Source organism: Piliocolobus tephrosceles, chromosome 19 (assembly GCF_002776525.5).
Source record: "Piliocolobus tephrosceles isolate RC106 chromosome 19, ASM277652v3, whole genome shotgun sequence".
Lineage (NCBI taxonomy): Eukaryota > Metazoa > Chordata > Mammalia > Primates > Cercopithecidae > Piliocolobus > Piliocolobus tephrosceles.
The window spans coordinates 17,398,568-17,420,680 of NC_045452.1; the positions used below are offsets into that span (position 1 = coordinate 17,398,568).

A 22,113-nucleotide genomic window follows, 5' to 3' on the forward strand; every position below is an offset into this window, starting at 1 on the left:
ATGGTCTGTCTCCCAGGCTGGAGTGCAGTGGCACAATCTCGATCACGGCTCACTGCAGGCTCAACCTCCTGGGCTCAAGTGATCCTCCCACCTCAGCACCTCCCACCCCCCCATTCCCCAACACACACACCAGTCTCTAGGACCATAGGCGCACCACCATACCCAGCTAATTTTTGCATTTTTTTGTGGAGACGAGGTTTCACCATGTTACCCAAGCTGGTCTGACTCCTAGGCTCAGGCAATTCTCCAGTCTCAGCCTCCCAAAATGCTTCGATTACAGGCATGAGCCACGACATCCGACCTCATTTCCCTTTGTTATTTCTTGCGACCCACTAGGCTGATTTCAGGACACAGTAAATTGTGACTTGCAGTATGAGAACCACCAAGCTGGATAAATAAGCTTCCTTGCTTTTGCTTCCAGTGCTCCAAGATGATGTGTCACTTGCAACCTGCTAACTAAAATGCCAACTAACCTCACCTCTTGCACAACCTGTACCTCCTGTTCCAGCCCCTGCCCACCCCCACCCCACACCTGGCCAGGCTACCACAAGGAGAGCCGTTTGCAAACTCACTGATCATTCAGCCACAGAACAGAGATGTGGGCTTCTGCGATGTGCTTTAGTGCAAAGAACTGGAGGCAGACAGATTCGGGTTCGACGCCTAACCCTAGTCATGTTAGACACTATGACCTTGGATGAAGTCCTTGGACCCAGGAGCATCAGCCTTGGCAGGTATAAATTGGGCTTGTGTCCCCTGCTTCATAGAAGGAGCACATGGATGAAATGAGATCATGAGTGAAATATTCCCAGCACGTGCTCCACATGTAACATTCTGCACTTGGAAGTTCCCATCCCCGACCCAGGATGCCAGACATCTCCATTTTTAATTCAGGGTAGAAAGGAGGAGACATCCCCTCAAGAGTCTATCAGATCTCCCATGAAAGATGAGTCCTTGGGGCCGGGCGGGGTGGCTCACGCCTGTAATCCCAACAGTTTGGGAGGCCGAGGCAGGTGGATCATCTGAGGTCAGAAGTTCAAGACCAGCCTGGTCAACATGGTGAAACCCCATCTCTACTAAATATACCAAAAAAGAAAATAGCCAGATGTGGTGGTGGGTGCCTGTAATCCTAGCGACTCGTGAGGCTGAGGCAGGAGAATTGCTTGAACCCGGGAGGTGGAGGTTGCAGTGAGCCGAGGTTGCCATTGAGCTCCAGCCTGAGCAACAGGAGTGAAACTTCGTCTCAAAAAAAAAAAAAAAAAAAAAAAAAAAGAGTCCTGTGTATACAAAAATGGTCATGATGGCCAGAGCACCTGGTATGTGCATCAACCTTTACCATTGTCAAGATAACTCATTCCACTGGGCACGGTGGCTCACACCTATAATCCCAGCACTTTGGGAGGCCGAGGCAAGTGAATCACCTGAGGTCAGGAGTTCGAGACCAGCCTGGCCAACATGGCAAAACTCCATCTCTACTGAAAATACAAACATTAGCCAGGCATGTTAGCACGTGCCTGTAATCCCAGCTACTTGGGAGACTGAGGCAGGAGAATCGCTTGAACCTACGAGGCGGAGGTTGCAGTAAGCCAAGTTCGCACCACTGCACTCCAGCCTGGGTGACAGAGTGAGACTGTCTCAAACAAAACAAAACAAAAAGCAAACAAACAAACACTTCCTCACAAGAATCCCAGGAAGAAGACGGAACGGAAGTGGGTGAGGGTTAGTTGCTGTGGGCCAAGCAACAAGGGTGTGGCCATGCCAGGCTTGGCCCTTTTGGTGGTCCTGGGTTCAAGTTCAGTGCTCTGCTCTCCCCTCGTAATGGCTACTTCCCTGCTTCACTCTGGCCTGGATTCCCAGTTTCCTGAAACTGCTTCCAGGCAAAGCAATGCAGGTTACGATGGAACTTTTGCTACATTTGGCAAATTGCACTCTCAGGGCAGCATTTGCTCAAACTCTCCTTACATGCTGTAGCCAGAGAGAAGAAAAGAAATTTCTGGAATTCAAGAATCTCAGGGTCAAAATGTGCTTCAAGGCCTTTCTCTCCTCCCTGTCTGTGCCAGGGGCCACTGGGCTGAGGCGTGGTGAGCTCTCTGGGAGGCAGACAGCCTGAGCCCAGGGTGGGTTGGTTGTGGCTGCAACACAGAAAATCTGCAGCTCCTCGAGAGAGGTGCAAGGCAAACCAGAACCCAGGTGTCCGGGAGCCAGTGATGCCTGGTGGGAGGGTCACAAAGGAGCCTCTTTGTGGGCCAGTGGAACCCCAGAGGGCCAGTACAAGCCCCTGCCCCCAGATGCCATCTCAGAGGCAGGCAAATTTCCTCCTTCCTTCCTTTCTTCCTTCTTTCCTTCCTTCCTTCCTTCCTTCCTTCCTTCTTCCTTCCTTCCTTCTTCCATCCTTCCTTCCTTCCGACAGGGTCTCCTCTGTCACCCAGACTGGAGTACGGTGGTGCGTACTCCACCACTGCAGCCTCAATGGGAGGCAAACTTTTAAGAAAACATAAAAAGCCCTGACAGAAAATTCGAACTTAAATTGCCTGAACATTCACCCCCAAATGACAGACTTTACCCAAAAGAGTGTATGTGTGCGTGCGTGTTTTTATTTATTTATTTATTTTTTTGAGACGGAGTCTCGCTCTGTCCACCAGGCTGGAGTGCAGTGGCGCTATCTCGGCTCACTGCAAGCTCCGCCTCCCGGGTTCCCGCCATTCTCCTGCCTCAGCCTCCCGAGTAGCTGGGACTACAGGTGCCCGCCATGGCGCCCGGCTTTTTTTTTGTATTTTTAGTAGAGACGGGGTTTCACCGTGGTCTCGATCTCCTGACCTTGTGATCCGCCCGCCTCGGCCTCCCAAAGTGCTGGGATTACAGGCGTGAGCCACTGCGCCCGGCCTTTTTTATTTAAAAAAAAATTTTTTTTTTGAGAGAGTCTCACTCTGTTGCCCAGGCTGCAGTACAGTGGCATAATATCAGCTCACTGCAACCTCTGCCTCCCAGGTTCAAGCGATTCTCCTGCCTCAGCCCACCGAGTAGCTGGGATTATAGGTGCCCGCCACGACACATAGCTAATTTTTGTATTTTTAGTAAAGATGGGGTTTCACCATGTTGGTCAGGCTGGCCTTGAACTCCTGACCTCAGGCGATCTGCCTGCCTCAGCCTCCTGAAGTGCTGGGATTACTGGGCCTGCCTCAGCCTTCTGAAGTGCTGGGATTACAGGCATGAGCCACCGTGCCCCGCCCGGCCCGTGAGTGTGTTTTAAACCACAAGAGACTGAGGGGCCTTCAGGCAAGTTTGTTTCTTTTCAGCAGGTCTTGGGCCTTGAGGGAAGGGAAGTGGACTCTAGGAAATTAAGCAACTCCCCACTTTTGTTCATCTGACCTGTAGGGTGGATGTTTTCTGTTCCCTTACATAAGCAGCACTTCCTGCATTTGGCTACAGAACATTTTTCTCACACAGCATCTCTTGGGGCGATCGTTTCACAAGACCCCTGGTGGTAAACACTGCCCCTCATCCAATGGCCGGTCTGGCCCCTGAGACTCCCAGGACCGAGCAGTGACCACAACATCTGGGTCCGTTGCCAGGGAAAACAGCAGACAGGCCTGGGATGGCTCAGCAACCCCAGCTAGGCAGCCAAGTCGTCTTCAAGGTCAGGCTGTGTTTAGAGTGTTCTCCAAGTGTGGGAGGCCACAGCAGGGGTGGGTTGTGGAATCTGGTGTGTCAGGGTTGGAAAGGCCCCTACAGGACCCAACTCAGCAGCCCTTAACCCCTCATTCCTGCTCGTAGGGCCCAGGGACAGGAGGTGGCCTTCATCGTCGCAAAGCCAGGACTGGCTAGGTGGGCCACGCCTTCTGCAAAGCAATAGCCCCCAGTGTGGCCCCAGCTAGGGGTGGTGACTGGGGATTTCTGGACATACAAATATAGCAAACCACATGACTTCTGATCACAACTTGACACAAATGCTAGAGAGACACACATCTCAGCCCGTAACCACACTGTGGGCTCATTTTTGCAGACACAGAGCCTTGACTGGTTCTTAGCTTGTGTAATCACTAACAACCCACAACTTCTACAAGCCTGAGTTTCCTCTTCCTTAAAGTGGGAGACAGAGTATCACATCCTGTATCTCCAATCCTTGAGGCCAGATGCATGTCAGAGTTCCCAATTGATTTTTAGAAAGGTAATGGGGTGCAGGTGTCACGTACTATGTAACCCACCCACCCCCAGCAGCCTTCCTCAGTCAAACATATTAATATTTTTGCAGTGACAGTGAATATTCAAATTAAGCAAGAGACATAAAAACCATAAGTGAATTCATGCCAGATCAGGTCAGGTTTTGCCACTAAATGAATAAATTATTATTATTTTTTAAGTTTTCGTTTTCAGGCCGGGTGCAGTGGCTCACGCCTATAATCCCAGCACTTTGGGAGGCTGAGGTGGGTGGATCACTTGAGGTCAAGAGTTTGAGATCAGCCTGGCCAACATAAAACCCCATCTCTACTAAAAATACAAAAATTAGCCAGGCGTGGTGGCGGGCGCAGGTAATCTCAGCTACTGGGGAGGCTGAGACGGGGGAATAGCTTGAACCCAGGAGGCAGAGGTTGCAGTGAGCCGAGATCGTGCCATTGCACTCCAGCCTGGGCAACAGAGCGAGACTTCATCTCAAAAATAAAATAAAATAAAATAAAAAAGTTTCCATTTTCAGACGATTCTGCATTTCAGAGTTATTAGCCCTTTAATGCCGGCCGTGCACCTCATAGGGCTGTTATCCACATGAAGATGCTGTGGAGGAAAGCAGTTTCAGAACAATCAGTGATGATTGCTACTGTGAATCCCCTATTCATCAGGTGCCCCATCGCTTGCTCATTGGCTCCTCACCATAGCTCTAAGCCACAGGAGCTATTTTCATACCCCATATAGGTCCATGCTATAACACAGCCAGGACAGAGACGAGAGACTCAGGCCTTCTGACTTTGATTCTGTTCTTTCATCTCGTTGGGCATGCAGTTAGAGAAACAGGCAAAAAGGAAAATGAAAGTGACAGCTGGAGCCCACGATTTCCTGGAAAAGCCCAAGAGTTTTGCTTTCATTTCTCCTGCAGCACTTAAGGGAAACCAGTTTCGCAAACAACTCCTGTTCAAAAGCCACCCTACTCTTCTATCTGTCTTTCTCCAGCCCAGACGCTCACAGCCTCCTGCAGGACCAGGGGGCCTCCGAGAGTCAAGGACAGAGGTTCAGGATCTTCCTCTCCCTCGGGACCCGAGGCCACAAAGGAGAGCTCCGTGGAGAGAAGGTGAGATGGCAGGCAGAAGTTGGGGGAGAAGGGGGGCTGCTGCTCTAGTCCCTGAAGGACAAAGCCCCCAAGGGGTTAGCTTTAGGCACCTGACTCAGGAAAAAGAGCTGCTGTCAAAGCAGCGGGGTTCAAATGCCAGCCAGAGCTTGGGGAGAGTCTGAGGATCAATTTCTCCTGTGTTAAACCTGGTAGGTTTCTGTCCCTTACAGCCATTTGAGGGTTAAATCAAAATGCGATAAAGCATGTGATGTGACTAGCCAAGCTGCATTTGCCCCTCCACTGCTGGGGATCCGAGGGCTTAAGCAGAGGTGATCTGGCACTTAGAAATCAGGTGATTTCAGCCAGGCGCGGTGGCTCACGCCTGTAATCCCAGCACTTTGGGAGGCCAAGGCCGGCGGATCACGAGGTCAGGAGATCGAGACCATCCTGGCTAACACGGTGAAATCCCGTCTCTACTAAAATTAGCCAGGCGTGGTGGCGGGCGCCTGTGGTCCCAGCTACTCGGGAGGCTGAGGCAGGAGAATGGCAGAGCTTGCAGTGAGCCGAGATCATGCCACTGCACTCTAGCCCGGACAACAGAGAAAAAAAAAAAAAAAAAGAAAGCAGGTGATTACATCAGCCACAGCGGTTTCTCTAGAAATTCAGTATAGGAGTGGTTTAGAGGTGTCATTTCACAAGAAAAAGGGTGCTGGATGAGTTGTCCAGAAACTGCAAAGCCAACCTACAGAGTTTTCTAGATTGTAGGTTTATGTGAAGTTGTTTGGGAAGAGGGTGAGGGAGTTTGTGATAAATATTAGAGTGACTAGGCCAGGTGCAGTGGCTCATGCCTGTAATCCCAGCACTTTGGGAGGCTAAGGCAAGTGTCTTGTTTGAGCCCAAGAGTTTGAGACCAGCATGGGCAACATAGTGAGAAACTGTCTCTACAAAAAATCAAAAATAAGCTGGGCGTGATGGTGCACACCTGTAGTCCCAGCTACTGGGTGGGTAGGGGGGTGCTGAGGTAGAAGGATCACTTGAACCCAGAAAGTCAAGAATGTAGTGAGCAGTAATCGCACCACTGCACTCCAGCCTGGGCAGCAGAGTGAGACCTGAAAAAAAAAAAAAAAAAAAAAAAAAGGGATATTATCTTGAAGCTGTGTTTTCAAAGTAAGCAGACTTTTCTTACTTAGATTGTGTATCTGAAGAAGTTGGTTTTGTGGGGGAAGGCGGATAAGGAAAGACTGTCATAAATATCCTATAAGCTTTCAAATGAAAATGATGTCTCACATCCTCTCCCAATAAAACTCTCATCTCAGGCCGGGCACGGTGGCTCAAGCCTGTAATCCCAGCACTTTGGGAGGCCGAGACGGGCGGATCACGAGGTCAGGAGATCGAGACCATCCTGGCTAACACGGTGAAACCCCGTCTCTACTAAAAAATATAAAAAACTAGCTGGGCGATGTGGCGGGCGCCTGTAGTCCCAGCTACTCGGGAGGCTGAGGCAGGAGAATGGCGTGAACCCGTGAGGCGGAGCTTGCAGTGAGCTGAGATCTGGCCATTGCACCCCAGCCTGGGCAACAGAGCGAGACTCCGTCTCAAAAAAAAGAAAAAGAAAAAAAAAAAAAAACTCTCATCTCACAACCACTGAGAGCAGGTCAGAGAGGAGGGAATGGGATCTGCTCAGACGAGTTTCCTGCTGTTACCTTTGCCCTGCATCCCATAGGACTAATGTAAAAAAAGTGGGAGAGGTACTGGGGGACTCTGGTGAAAAATGAGGTTCCAGACCAGGGTCTCTCACCCCCCGGCACCCTTGTCATGTTTAACCAGGTGATCCCTGGTTGTGGGGGCCGTCCTGTGCATTGTAGGGTGCTTGGCAGCACCCCCGGCGTCTGCCCACTACATACCCTCTCCAGTTGAGACCATCAAAAATGTCTTCAGATATTAGCAACGTCCCTGGGGAGCAAATGCGCTCTGATTGGGACCAACCACTCCAGACTCAGCGTGGCTGGAATCGTACAGGCTCTCCTGCTTACTGTGTAACACTGGCCTCCCTTTGTCTCAATTTGCACATCTGTAAAATGGGCATAATCTTAGCATCGATTTCACAGGGTCACTATAAAGCAGGTAGATGTATGTCTGGCGAAAGTAAGTCCTTAAAGGTGCCAAGCCCCCCAAACCAAACCGAGCTTCACGTACCAGAGAGGGGAGAACGTTTTTATCTTTGACGCATTAATTCTTTTTCATAGACTGCCCCAAAGAAATAACCAAACATGTAGACACACATCTATATAAGGATTTTAACCAAAAATTATAAATACAAACTTTTAAAATAACTGAAAACAACCCAAAGTTTCAACAGTGAGAAAGTTACTGAATGTGTAGTGGTACATTCGTATAATGAAATGCGACACGGTTTCTATATATCACCTGGGGAACTACTACGATACAATGTTAAGTGACAAGAATTCACACAAACTACATGAACAGCATTCATTTAAATTTTTGGTTTGTAAAATAAAATGTCACTAGTTTTTATTTCCATGTGGTGAGTGTACAGGTGGATTTTATCATTTATTTCTAAATTTTCAACCGTAAACTTGTATTCATTTAAACAATTAGAAAATGAATGGCTATAAGAATTTGTGTCCCAGGCTGGGCACGGTGGCTCACGCCTGTAATCCCAGCACTTTAGGAGGCTGAGGCAGGTGGATCACCTGAGGTCAGGAGTTCAAGACCGGCCTGGCCAACATGGTGAAACCCATCTCTACTAAAAATACAAAAATTAGCCAGGCGTGTTACCACGTGCCTGTAATCCCAGCTACTCGGAAGGCTGAGGCAGGAGAATTGCTTGAATCTGGGAGGTAGAGGTTGCAATGAGCCAAGATCGCGCCATTGTACGCCAGCCTGGGGAACGAGAGCAAATTTCCGTCTCAAAAAAAAAAAATTAATAATTAAAAATTTAAAAAAATAAAGAATTTGTGTCCCTTCAGAGTATGTGAGGGAGGATTTTTTTTTTCTAACTTTTTACAAGTGGAAGGGAAGAGGATGAGAGAAAGGAGGATGAACTGAGTGAGAAGCCATATCTAGGAAATGGCATTTCTGCCGTAAGCACTGGACCAAGTACCAAATGTAGGGAAGAGATCCAAAGGAATATATTTGCTTCCCTAGGGCTGCTGTCAGAAAGCACCACAAACTGGGTGGCCTCACACAACAGACATTTAGTGTCTCACGGTTCTGGAGGCTGGAAGTAAAAAATCATAGTGCCGGTAGGGCACACTTCCGCCGCAGGCTCCCGGGAGACCCTCTGTGCCTTTTGCAGCCTCAGTGGCTTCTGACAGCACGACTCTAATCTCTGCCTCTGTCTGCGCGCGGCTTTCTTTTCTGTGTCTCTCTCTGTCACCTCCTCTTCTTATAATGACACCAGTGGTGGATTTCGGGGCCACCCTAAATCCAGGATTATTTTGCCCAGAGATCCTTCACTAATTTTAACTACAAAGACCCTATTTCCAGATAAGGTCACATTCTAAGGTTCCAAGTAGACATGAATTTGGCAGGGGAGGGGGCACACTATTCAACCCGCCTCATGGAAAAACTGTTTTTTTTAATTGCTTAACGTATCACAGACAGCCACGTGGCAAAAAATATTGATACAAAAAGTATGAAGGGACCTAGAGAAAAGCTTCCACTGATTCCTGACCCTTAATCTCATCACTGATTACTGCTATTAAATTTTTTTTTTTCTTTTTCTTTTTTTTCGGAGACAAGGTCTCACTGTTTTACCAACTGGTAAAATGGCTGGTCTCCGACTTCTGGGCTCAAGTGATCCTCCTGCCTCAGTCTTCTGAGCAGCTGGGATTACAGATGCCAACCACCATGCCTGGCTACTTTCCTCCCACTTCAGCCTCTCAAAGTACTGGGATTAAAGGTATAAACTGGCCAGGCTTGGTGGCTCATGCCTATAATCCTAGCACTTTGGGAGGCCGAGGTGAGCAGATCACCTGAGGTCAGGAGTTGGAAACTAGCCTGGCCAACATGGTGAAACCCTATCTCTACTAAAAATACAAAAATAGCCGTGCGTGGTGGCAGATGCCTGTAATCCTAGCTACTCAGGAGGCTGAGGGCAGGAGAATCGCTTGAACTCAGGTGGTGGAGGTTACAGTGAGCTGAGATAGTGCCACTGCACTCTAGCCTGGGTGATAGCACAAGACTCTGTCTCAAAAAAAAAAAAAAAGAGAAAGAAAAAAAGCATAAACCACTGCATCTGGCATTGATGCTTGTCTATACAGTCACATTTATCTTTTATGTGTACAAATGGACCCTGCCTTTTAATTTACCAATGCATATAGGAGATCCTTCCACATCTGTTCACATGAATTTGCCTCTTTTGGTTTAATCTCTGCATAGGATATCATTGTTTGATAGGCCATGGTTTTTTTAATCAGTCCACTTTAAGTGGAAATTTAGGTGTTTTTTTTTGTTTTGTTTTGTTTTTTGTTTTTTACTATTAATAATGTTACAATACTTTTTTTTATTTGCCTGCCACTTAAAAAATATTTCTATTTTGAAATAATTATAGATTTACATGCAGTTATAATAAATAATACAGAGAGATCCCATAGACCCATTACTGAGTTTTCCCAAGTTTAATTTACTGCAATTTTCTCACATGTGGATGTGTGTGACTACCACTAATCAAGACACAGAACAGTTCCATCCCAAGGATTACTCTTAACAGCCACAGACACTTCCCTTGCCTTTGTGATTTTGCCCAACCTTTTAGTTTCAACTTTTTTCGAGTCACTGTTTCAGTTGTATCTCCTGTAAGAAACATACAAAGTAGTTCGGGTTTGCTTTCTGAGCCAATCTGAAGGTCCTTTCCTTGTAAGACACTATTTTTATCCTATTTATAATTATGAAAAATGCAGAAACTAGTTGCTCCTGAACATTTATTGAGCTAGGCATTTTACTAGCTATTTTACTTATCTATAAGTTCTATCTGATTATCTCAAACTATTTCTCTTTTCTGAGAAGGAAAACGTACAGTGGTGTCTTGAATGTCTTGAAACCCCAGAACAGGTAAGTGATAGAAAGGGGCTTTGGATCCATACTAATGAGAAGGCCTTCTTTCTCCTCTAGAAAGGTAGTACAGCGTCTCTTCCCAGCCAGAACACCTGTCATTCTGAATATGAGGAGGATCAGAGACACGCTACCTCCAGCCTGCCAAGGTATGTTTTCTTCCATTCCAGCCATTGTCACTGGCAGGTAAAGCAGAATCTTCGTAAGATAAAGATGGAAAGCAAGATTCAGAATGTTGAAAAATACAGGGAGACACAAAGGCTGTCAATCATATTCAAATGTTTCACCCTGGATTCCAAAATACCATTCTCTGTTAGTTCTCTGTGTGCTTCATCAGCTGCTCCTGTGTTCCATCTCTTGTTGTTCCTCCTCTCCTTCCTCAGCTCCCACTATTGGAGTGCTCAGGGCCCAGTTCTTGGACTGCACTTTGTCTCTACTATTACTCTTATCCTGGGGTTCTCACCCAAGTCATGATTTCAACTACTTTCTGCACTGATGGCTCCCAAATTTGATCTCCAGCCAGAAACAGACTCAACATCACTTGGCTGTCTAACAGGTTTCTCAAACTTAACCCATCCCACACTGAACTCTATCACACCCACAACAAACACATATCCTACCAAAAAAACCTTCACCCCTTCCCATCTCAGTAAATGGGATCTTCATTGTAACATTGTTCAAGGCCCAAAACGTGATGTTATCCTTGACTCTACTCTCTCACCTCCCACATGCGCTGGTGAAACCTGTGGATTTCTGCAAATCTAACTGCTGCCATCACCCCTACCAACATAGAGCTCCTAAAACCCTTGTAGATAGAAGGACTGGGGGACTCTTTTATTCTGTCTTAGTCTGTTTTGTGCTGCTATAACAGAATACCACAAACTGGGGAATTTATAAAGAAAAGAAATTTATTTCTCACAGTTCTGGAGGCTGGGAAGTTCAATATCAGGGTGCTAGCATCTGGCAAGGACCTTCTTGCTGTGTTATCCCATGGCAGAAGGCAGAAGGCAGAAGGGCAAGAGGGTGTGTGCGAGAGAGGCGAAGGAAGGAGGCTGAACTCTACTACTACCCTCAATACTCACACCAATTTACTTCTTCTGGTCACCAAAATGTGTGAGTTTTTTCCCCCTCACCAAGCAATTCTCCACTTCTTGATGAGAACAAACTTGGCATCCTACAGTTTAACTCAATTGAGACATTATCTCCTTGGAGATACCATTAGATCCCACAAGTTAAGGGCTCAGTCCCATAAGACTGCCCCACTTCAGACACCAGTTGTAAGTGGTGGGTCCCCAGGTTACCCACAACTTTTGTCCAACGTGGTGACACATGGAAGATTTCCACACCCCCTTCCTCAGTTTCAATAATTTGCTAGAACAGCTTGCAAAACGCAGGGAAACATTTATTTACAATGACCAGTTTATTATAAAGGATCCAACTCAAGAATGGCCAGATGGAATTGATGCACAGGGCAAGATATAGGGGAAGAGACATGGAGTTCCCATGCCGTCTCTGGGCACACCACCCTCCAGGTATCTCCATGTGTTCACCAACCCAGAAGCTCTTTGAACCCTGTCCTTTTGCGTTTTTATGGAGGCTTCCTTACACAGGCATGACTGATTAAAGAAACTATGGGCCATTGGTGGTTAACTCAATCTCCAGTCTCTCTCCTCTCCTGGAACTCAAGAATATTCCAACCCTCAAATCACATGGTTGTTTCCCCAGATGACCAGCGCCCCCATCCTTGGAGGCTTTCTAAAGTCACCTCGTTAACATCAACTCAGGTGTGGCTAAAAAGGGCCGGTTATGGTTAAGAAAAGATGCTCTTTTCACCTTTATTGTTTTCATTACCAGGAAATTCCAAGGGTTTTAGGAGCCCTGTGCCAGAAATGGGGATGAGAACCATACACACACACACACACACACACACACACACACACACACACATATACACACATATATGTAATTATATATCTATATATAATTATACTTATAAATCATAATATCACAACATATTACATTTTTGGGAATACAAGCCTTGTAAATTACTGCTTTGTTCGGTGAAAATGATCCTTTAATCATTACTGTCCATGTGGTCATAATATTTGTGAGAGAACAGAATACGCTACTCCGAGATATGCCCCTTTGGCATAGGGATTCTTGAGGTGAAGGCAATTAAGAAGAAGCAGATGCAGGAAGGCTCTCTGTCCTCTCTCTATTTGCCTAAAAGCAAGACCTAAATTTACAAAGGTCTTTCTATCAAGGATAATAAAGGTTAACCACTGAGAACTTTAGACCTTTATGGGCCTGGAGATGGTACCAGAGAAAGCTGCATAACAAACTTTATTGACTAGTCTCTTTCTATTCTTCATTTCCTATTTATTTGTCTACCCAGAGTTTGGTGGCCCTCAAGATGCAAAGTCTTTTTCTTCATCTTGTCACTTCTCTAAAATTGTATAATTCTTTGTTGAGGGTGGCTATATAAGCAGGGAGTTCTAAGCCACTCCTTTGAGAATTGTTTATTCCCTGGTGTCTCCTACATACACTTAAGAGTACACTTCTGTTTGTTTTTCTCTTATTAATCTGTCTTGGGTTACAAGGGTCCTAGCTGAGAACTTAGAAGGGTAGAGGGAAATTTTTTTTTCCTCTCATAATATCCATCTAAGAAATCACTCACCCAGGTCAAGATGGAGAACAGGAGATTTCCTTGTACTTCCTCCTTCCAGTCAATAATCGCCCCACCTGAGAGAAAACCATGATTCTGACTTCTACAACCAATTCATTTGCATATTATTGAACTTCATATAAATGGAGTCATTTGTTTGATTTCTTTCACTCAATAATAATGTCTGTGAAGTTATTCCATGTTGTTTGGGTATCAGTAGTTTTACAAGTTGTTATTGCTATGTAGTATTTAACTATATAAAAATACTATAATTTGTTTGTTTATTCTTCTATTGATTGATGTATTTGGGTTGTTACCAGCCCTTGGCTATATATGGGAGGGAAAGTAATTTTTTTCTCAACCCTCATAAGTTCTTAGCTGGAACAGACTCCTGTAACCCAAGACAGATTAACAAGAGAAAACCAAGCAGAAGTGTGTTAACATGTCTATTTCATATGGACATGGGAGAGATCCAGGGATTAAATAATTCTCAAAGAGGTAACTTTGAATTCCAGCTTCAATACACCTCCAACAATGAACGGTACATTTTTAGAGAAGTAGTAAGACAGTGGAAAAGGGTTTTAAGTCTCCAGCAGGAACAACTTATGGGAAGGCAAGTCAATGTCATCTTTGGTGATCCAACTTTATCCTTCCTGGTAGTGAGGAGATGAGGGACAGCTTTACCTTTGTAAATTTATGTCTTGCTTTTAGGCAAATAGGGGGACGGTGGAGAACTTTTCTTGTACCCACTTCTTCTCAATTGCCTTTGGCTCAAAATAATCCTTATTCCAAAGTGGCATATTTTGGGGTGGCGTATACTGCTACCCTCCAATAAAGAGGTCAAAATGTATTGAACTGAGTATTTCACTGCATGCATTTATTGTATGTAAGCTACACCTCAACATGCAATTTTAAAATAATAGTTTGCAAATATTTAGTATGCTATATGGTTGTTATTTTGATACCACATAATCCAAAATCCCTCCGCACCTGAATTTCATAAGGTTTCATCATATGTGCAGTAACGTTGTTTTTCTACATTCCTGACCAGAAAATCGTTTGACTCCTGGGGACACAGATTTGGTGCCACAGAGGCTGCTGGACAACCAGGCAGAGGAAGAAAGTGAGGCTGGTGTTGATTTGAAAAGGTAACCCAAAAGGCATAGTCCCCAGGGAGAGGGCTGGTTCTGTCGAAATGCTGCAGGCATCCTCACCATAAGGAATACATGTGCTCTGATAGGATTAGCTGTGAAGTGGGCCTTATCTTCCCACTGGTCTCTATTACGCATGCGAAAATCCATTCCCTTAGGGAAAAAAATACTTCACAGAGCTAAAGTAAATATTTTGGAGAGCAAGTCAAGATTGAGTCAGTCACATGGCGTTGGGCAATAAGACTCCAAAGATAGAAGTGGCTCCGCTCTGGAGCCTCATCTCTATAACTCTCTTGAAGACAGGAACTCCATTTCTTCAGCTCATATACCACCAAGGAAGGAAGCCACTTGGTGTTAACAAATTAATGAATTTAAGCCCAGTTATCGGTAAATCAGCCTCCTGCACAATGTGTGCAAGTAACAAATATTTGCTGAGTGAATTAGGTGAATTATGTGTAGTATCTCATGGAACTGGACTGAAATGTTATCCAGTGCCAGTAGACATCACCAGCTGATACAGGATGTGCTGGAGCAGAGATGTTCACATATGAGATGCTTGGTTTAATTAAGAAACACATGAAGTCAAGCTTCTGTTAGTTATCAGCCATGCTAAAACCAAAACTTTACAGTTAATATACAGTGGCGTTGTTGATCTTTGCAGCTACGTATCTATTTGCTGTTTCTTTTTGTCTAGCATACCTTGAGGAAACACAGAGATCAGGGTGGGCTAAACTATGGCATCTTTTATGTCTGGGGTTCTTCATCAGGGCCACCCCGCTTGCCTTCATCCCACCCCTTCCCCATTGCAAGCCCTGGTGATCTTCTGCTCTGTTAACTGATTTACATCTGTGGATTAATGGATAATTGGGCCTAAATTTATTAATTCATTAATACTTAAAACATATGCTTAATGGTATATTTAGTTTCTAATCTTTCCCACTGAGAAATTCTGTGCATGTGTGTGTGGAAAGAGAGATTTAAAGATAAATACTTTTATGGACATACATATACTTCAATGAGGAGGCCGTGACATCAACTGACAGGTGAGAGGAAGGGCAGAAAGCACCAAGTTTAGGACTCACAGCCCACCCAACGCTCCATCTTTACCTTGCATGTTCCTTTGGGAGTGTCCTCTTTTCTCTCTGGGCTTGAGGCCCCCCACTGAATCCTAAAGGAGATGGCCCAGATCCTCTCTAGGGTTCCCTCCAGCTCTGATGTTCTCCTTTGGGCCAGGGCATCTGTTATCACCAGGCCTCCTTGGCTTACCCTGAAAGAAATGCACAAATGGCATCTTGCATGAGAAAATGTCCCAAGCAGTAGGCTTTGCTCTTACCCTGATGCAGCTCTCCCTTGAAGGTCAAAGCCAACTGACCTGGCAAAGATCCCTTCGTACTACGTCCTGTGAAATGTTGGAGGAAGAGGGGCCTGGGTCTCTTTGTCTCAAACTTCTTCCATGAAGGACCAATCCCATGTGCTTGAAGGGTCAAGTAAAGCTGACCAAGAGCAAGGAGAGCATTCAGGACATGAATAATAATGTATCTCAACTCTCAATGTGCAACTCCTGATAGAAGCAGAGGCACACACTACGTAGCCAGATTCAGGGTCATCAGAGCGGAGGATGTATGACTCAATATGGCCCCCTCCACCCTCCTACTCACTTGTACACATCTGGGACTCTCATCCCCTGCCCACCACCTTGTTTTCTCTTTCTCCTACTTTTCCCAGATCTCTCCTGCCATTGTTCCCAAGTTCCTTATCTTGAGTGGGGTTTTAACATTTCCCCACTGCCCCTCCTCTGCAGCAGTGCTGTGCTTTCTCTGAACAAGGCTGAAGACATACCTCAGGACTTAACCTTCCTTCCCCATTCCTTGGCCAAGGCTGGGTTGACTCACATTTGTCCTTCCACATGCCCCTCTTACGTATTTCTTTTCTCCACGGAACCAGTAGTTTTCAGTGACGGTTGAACTACTCTACAACGATCTGGGACTTTTCGGGGATTTTGTAGGGAGGTACAGGGAGGATTCGAAGTTGAGAGTGGCAAGAATATCCAAGAGCCACAAGTAGTTTCCCATCTGGGAAGCTGAAGCAAAATCTTTATTTCATTTCTCCTCAGGGATGAGGAAGATGTTCCTCTGTGTGAAGATGTGGAGCTACAAGACAGAGATCTGTCCCCCGAAGAAAAAATATTTTTGAAAGAATTTCCCAGATTGGAAAAAGATCTAAAAGGGAACATCGACAAGCTCCGTGCCCTTGCAGAGGATATTGACAAAACCCACAAGAAATTCACCAAGGCTAACATAGTGGTCAACACTACTGCTGTCATCGGTGACGTGATGAGCCTCCTGGGTGTCGCCTTTGCCCCAGTAACAGGAGGAGTAAGCCTACTGCTCTGCGCCACTGGTCAAGGTTTGGCATCTGCAGCTGGGGTCACCAGCATCGTGAGTGGTATGTTGGAAAAATCCAAAAATGAAAAAGCCCAAGCACAGGCTGAAGACATACTGCCCACCCATGACCAAGAGGACAGGGAGGATGAGGAAAACAGGGCAGACTATGTCACAGCTGCTGCACAGATTACCTATAATGGTGTAAACACCTTGAAGTATGCCAAGAAAAACATCCATGCATTTCAGAAACTCAGAGCTGACCCAAGCTTGGCCAGTGCTAGCAAGCGTCTTCTGACCACTGGCCAAGTCTCCTCCCGGAGCAGCAAGCAGATACAAAAGGCCTTTGGGGAAACACTGGCGATGACCAAAAATGCTCGCCTGCGGGGAGGTGTGATGTCCATCATCTCCCTTGGCCTTGACTGGGTCGCTCTCTCAAAGGAATGGAAGCACCTGAAGGAAGGAGCAACGACAAAGTTGGTGGAAGAGTTGAGAGCCGAGGCCTCGGAGCTGGAGAGGAAACTCACAGAACTCACCCAGTGCTACAAGAGCTTGCAACAGAAAGTAAGGTCAAGGGCCAGAGGGGTGGGGAAGGATTTAACTGGGACCTGTGAAACCAAGGCTTACTGGAAGGGGTTAAGGGAGCATGTGTGGGTGTGGGTGTGGGTGTGGGTGTGTGTGTGTCTGTGGGTATGTAAAGTTTACATGAATGTTCCTTAGGACATGGCATACAATGGCCTTGGAGGTCCAAATAATATCAAGTACACCTTGGAGATGAGGGTGCCTGTCCTGGACAGACCTAGGCATGCCTTCTGTTTATCCCTCAATGCTCCTTAAGGCCTATATGCTGGGAAAAGGGTCTCCCCTGTTTGTTTGTTTGTTTTGAGACAGGGTCTCTTGTTGCCCAGGCTGGCGTGCAGTGGATGATCTCGGCTCACTGCAACCTCTGCCTCCTGAGTGCAAGCAATTCTCCTGCCTCAGCCTCCCAAGTAGCTGGGATTCCAGGCATACACCATCACGCTCAGCTGATTTCGGTATTTTTAGTAAAGACAGGGTTTCACCATTTCGGCCAGGCTGGTCTCGAATTCCTGACCTCAAGTGATCCAGCCACCTTGGCCTCCCAAAGTGCTGGGATTACAGGTATGAGCCACCATGCCCAGCCGGGTCTTCCCAGTTTTAACAAAGAGGTCACTGAGCCACAGGGAGAGTTAGGAACTAAATTGTCCCCTCCTCCAAATTCATATGTTGAAGTCCTAAACCAAAATGTGGCTGTATTTAGAGATGGACACTTTGGGAGGTAATTAGGGTTGAATGAGGCCATAGGGTGAGGTTCTTACCCAATGGAATTGACCTCCTTATAAGAGGAAGAGGAAATACAAGAGGACCTCCCCACCCCTGCTGCACACCTGCACTGAAGGAAGGCTATTTGTAGACACAGCAAGAAGGCAGCCATCTGCAAGGCAGAAGAAGAGAGCCCTCACCAGGAACTGAATGAATCAGCAGCTCAGCCGGGGACTTCTAGCCTCTGGAACTGTGAAACAATAAATTTCTGTGGTGTAAGCAACTCAATCTATAGTAGTTCGTTACTAGTTTGTTACAGTAACCGAAGATGACTAAGCCAAGGAGGTTATGTCACTGGCCAAGTGTCTTAGTCTGTTTGTGCCGCTTTAACAAAATACCTTAGACGGGGTAATTTACAAACAACAGAGATGTATCCAGAAACCCACAGTTCTGGAGGCTGGGAAGTCCAAAATCAAGGCACCAGCAGATTCCGTATCTGGTGAAGGTTCACTCTGCTTCACAGATGGCACCATCTTGCTGTGTCCTCATATGGCAGAAGGGGCAAACAGGCCCCCCGGGTCTCTTTTATAAAGGCACTAATTCCATGCCTAAAGGCAGGGCCTCATGATTCTATCACCTACCAAAAGACTCCACTTCTTTATACTATTGGAGGGGTAGAAGGAACTTCCTTTCTAGACCTTGAAGGTTTAAGAATTTGAATCTATAAAACAAGCTGACAATAGACAGGTTAACAGGAGAAAAGGCATATACATTTTTTAATGTGGGCCAGATGGCGGAAGCTTAAATAGCACCCCAAGCTACAGGAAGTGGGGCCTCTGATGGGGAGGTAGAGACACAGGCCATGGGAGGGGGTACGGGCAGGAAGTGTATGGTGAGCAAAGTTTGCCTTATTACACTGAGAAAGTGTAATTACACTGATAAAGGTAGATCACCTGAGGTCAGGACTTTGAGACCAGCCTGGCCAACATGGCAATACCTTGTCTCTACTATAAATACAAAAATTAGCCAGATGTAGTGGCAGGGTACTTGTAATCCCATCTACTTGGGAGGCTGAGGCAGGAAAATCTCTTGAACCCAGGCTGTAAAGGTTGCAGTGAGCCAAGATCATGCCACTGCACTCCAGTCTGGGTGACAGAATGAAACTCCTTCTCAAAAAAAAAAAAAAAAAAAAAGAAAAGAAAAGAAGAAGAAGAATACAGTCATGTATCTCTTCGTGACAGGGATAGTGTCAGGCCTCTGAGCCCAAACCAAGCCATTGCATCCCTTGTGACTTGCACATCCCCTGTGACTTGCTTGTATATACGCCCAGACGGCCTGAGGTAACTGAAGAATCACAAAAGAAGTGCACATGCCCTGCCCCACCTTAACTGATGACATTCCACCACAAAAGAAGTGAAAATGACCGGTCCTTGCCTAAAGCGATGACATTATCTTGTGAAATTCCTTTTCCTGGCTCATCCTGGCTCAAAAAGCTCCCCCACTGAGCACCTTGTGACCCCCCACTCCTGCCCGCCAGAGAACAACCCCCCTTTGAGTGTAATTTTCCTTTACCTACTCAAATTCTATAAAACAGCCCCACCCTTATCTCCCTTCACTGACTCTCTTTTTGGACTCAGCCCGCCTGCACCCAGGTGATTAAAAAGCTTTATTGCTCACACAAAGTCTGTTTGGTGGTCATGGATGCGCATGACAGATACATTCTGAGAAATGTGTCGTTAGGCAACTGCATAGTCGTGTGATTATCGCAGAGTGTACTTACACAAACTTAGATAGCATAGCCTACTACACACCTAGGCTATATGGGAGAGCCTATTGCTCGCAGGCTACACACCTGTACAGCATGTGACTACTGAATACTATAGGCAATTGCAGCACAATGGGAAATATTCGTGCGTCTAAACATATGTAAACAGAGAAAAAGAAAAGTAAAAATATGGCATAAAAGATAAGAATTGGCTCTCCTGTATAGGGCACTTGCCACAAATGGAGCTTGCGGGGCTGAGAGTTGCTCCAGATGAGTCAGCGAGTGGTGAGTGAATGTGAAGGCCTAGGACATTACTGTATACTACTGTAGGCTTTATAAACACAGCACACTTAGGGTACACAAAATACATTTTAAAACATTTTCTTCCTTCGGCATTTTAGGCAACAGGAATTTCTCAAGTCCACTATAATCTTATCAAACCATGGTTGTATATGCAGTTGACTGAAACATTGTTATTGAACACATAACTATAGTTGAAAGAATAAGCAAAAAGTCTATCTAGGTGTGGTGTCTTCAGCAACTTTTAATTATTCTCCTGTCCTGCAATATGAGTTAATCTTCTCTGATTGATGTAGATTCCAGGAAGGGGTGTCCAGGACAATTGTCTTCCTTCTGGAGAAACTTCCGTTAATCAAATAAGAGAACTTCAAAGAAAGCCCCTCCCTGTGCTTTGGAAAGGAAGGGAAGTGGGCAGGAGTGGGTCAAAGAGAGACCTTTGTTCTCTTATTTCTGAGGCCCTTCAGTCTCCTGTATTCAAAGAACTCAGCATGCCAAAGCACCCTATTTTAGGGTATCTTTTTCTGAGCCCTAAACACTATCACATTGGGGATGTCAACTGTGAAAGGGAAATATCTTGGGACCCCAGAATCACCAAGGAAAACTCAAGCTTAGGGAAACTGCTTAGGGCAAACCCACCTCCCACTCTGTTCAAAGTTATCCCTCTGCTCACTGAGATAGATACGTATCTGATTGCCTCCTTTGGAAAGGCAAATCAGAAACTCAAAAGAATGCAACCATTTGTGTCTCACTTATCTGTGACCTGGAAGCTCCCTACCCACTGAACCAATGCTCTTCTTACATATATTGATTAATGTCTTATGTCTCCCTAAAATGTATAAAACCAAGCTGTGCCCCGACCATCTTGGTCACATGTCTTCAGGACTTCCTGAGGCTGTGTTACAGGTGTGTCCTCAACTTTTCTAAATTTACTGAGACCTGTCTCAGATTTTCTGGGTTCACAATTTGGAAACCATGAATGGATTCTGAGTGGAGATGCTCCTGACCTTTGACGAATCTGTCAGAGCTTGGTACCAGCATGAGCTAACTTTATGGCTCAAACCAATAGGACAATTTGCTGAGGTCTGAGAGGACTCCCTCCAGAAAATCCCTGATCTCTTAAAATTTGGTAGAGATCTGAAGTTTATTTTGCTGTACAACACCTCTTTTGTTGGAGTTTTACTTGCTCCCAACAAGGAAAGCAAGTTTTCCTGCTTTCATGATGATGGAAGGCAGGTGATGTTTTTATGGAGTTTGAGCTCTCTTGCAATGGGGAAAATTGGTTGTTTTTTTTTTTTTTTTCCTGCTTCTAGGATGGTACAGGGCAGTCTACAGCCTGAGACCCATCACTAGGTAAGAAACTGTTTTGGGATTCTGCCTTGCAAATTCTTTTTAAATGACTAAAGTTAGTATTTAACAACCAGCTGGTGTTAATTTCTGCTTACACTTAGAGCACTCAGAAATTGTATAATATGTGTGACCACTGTTAGTTTTGCTTAACTGTTTTGTTGTTTGTTTCTGTCTTAGTCAAATCCGAAGGGGAACCCTAAATTATGGGGTCAAGGACTCTGACGTAGTAGGAAAACAGCCAGCTTAAAAAAATTTTTTTTCAAATTTTAATTACTATAGGGGCTTTATTTACATAACAAGGCCACCTTTTTGCTAGCTGGACCAAACTGAAAGAGCAATGGCTGTACCTCTGAAATAGCAACCTTTGGCTGAGATTTGGTAATAAGATTTTTTTTTTTTAAGTTTTTAAAGGAGCTCAATGGTTGAAAGTCTGCTTAATTAAAACGCTCACATCCAAGATGTGTGTGTTTGTGCATGTTTGTATTTGAAAGGCCTTCATGTTTTTGTTTCTTGTTTGTTTTTCTCCCCTAAGACCTTGTCTTTTTTTGTAGCAAAAAAATTTTTTTTCCCTTTTACTTCTCAGTTGACTGAATTCTGTTTTCACCGGATTTTTTGACTAAAATAGTTATTGCAACAGAGGCTACTCTTGTGTTAAGGAAGAATGTAGTTTAATTTTATGTTTAATTTGGCTCAAAGAAAAATAAAAGCATCTTCCTCTAACACCACCAGGCTTTTTCTCTCTGTACATTATGATGTAAATTTTGCTATTTGATTTTCACCTGGGTTGTTTTCTTTAATGTGCAAATTTAAGGCTATTTAGCTGACAACTGCCTAGGGTTGTAAAACAGGTTATCAAGAATCTCTGAAAGTCAGCCGGGCGCGGTGGCTCA

The 22,113-nt window shown here is 45.3% G+C and overlaps 1 protein-coding gene across 1 annotated transcript; it reads left to right on the top strand.

Annotated features, from left to right (window-relative positions):
• The first annotated feature begins 4,938 nt into the window (after positions 1 to 4,938).
• On the top strand, positions 4,939 to 17,432 carry APOL6 (apolipoprotein L6). The gene is given in 5 exon segments (XM_023222094.2): positions 4,939 to 5,278; positions 10,394 to 10,482; positions 14,050 to 14,146; positions 16,263 to 17,195; positions 17,197 to 17,432. Coding segments are annotated over 4 exon segments (1,113 nt in total). The 5' UTR covers positions 4,939 to 5,278; positions 10,394 to 10,442; the 3' UTR covers positions 17,240 to 17,432.
• The last annotated feature ends 4,681 nt before the right edge of the window (positions 17,433 to 22,113 follow it).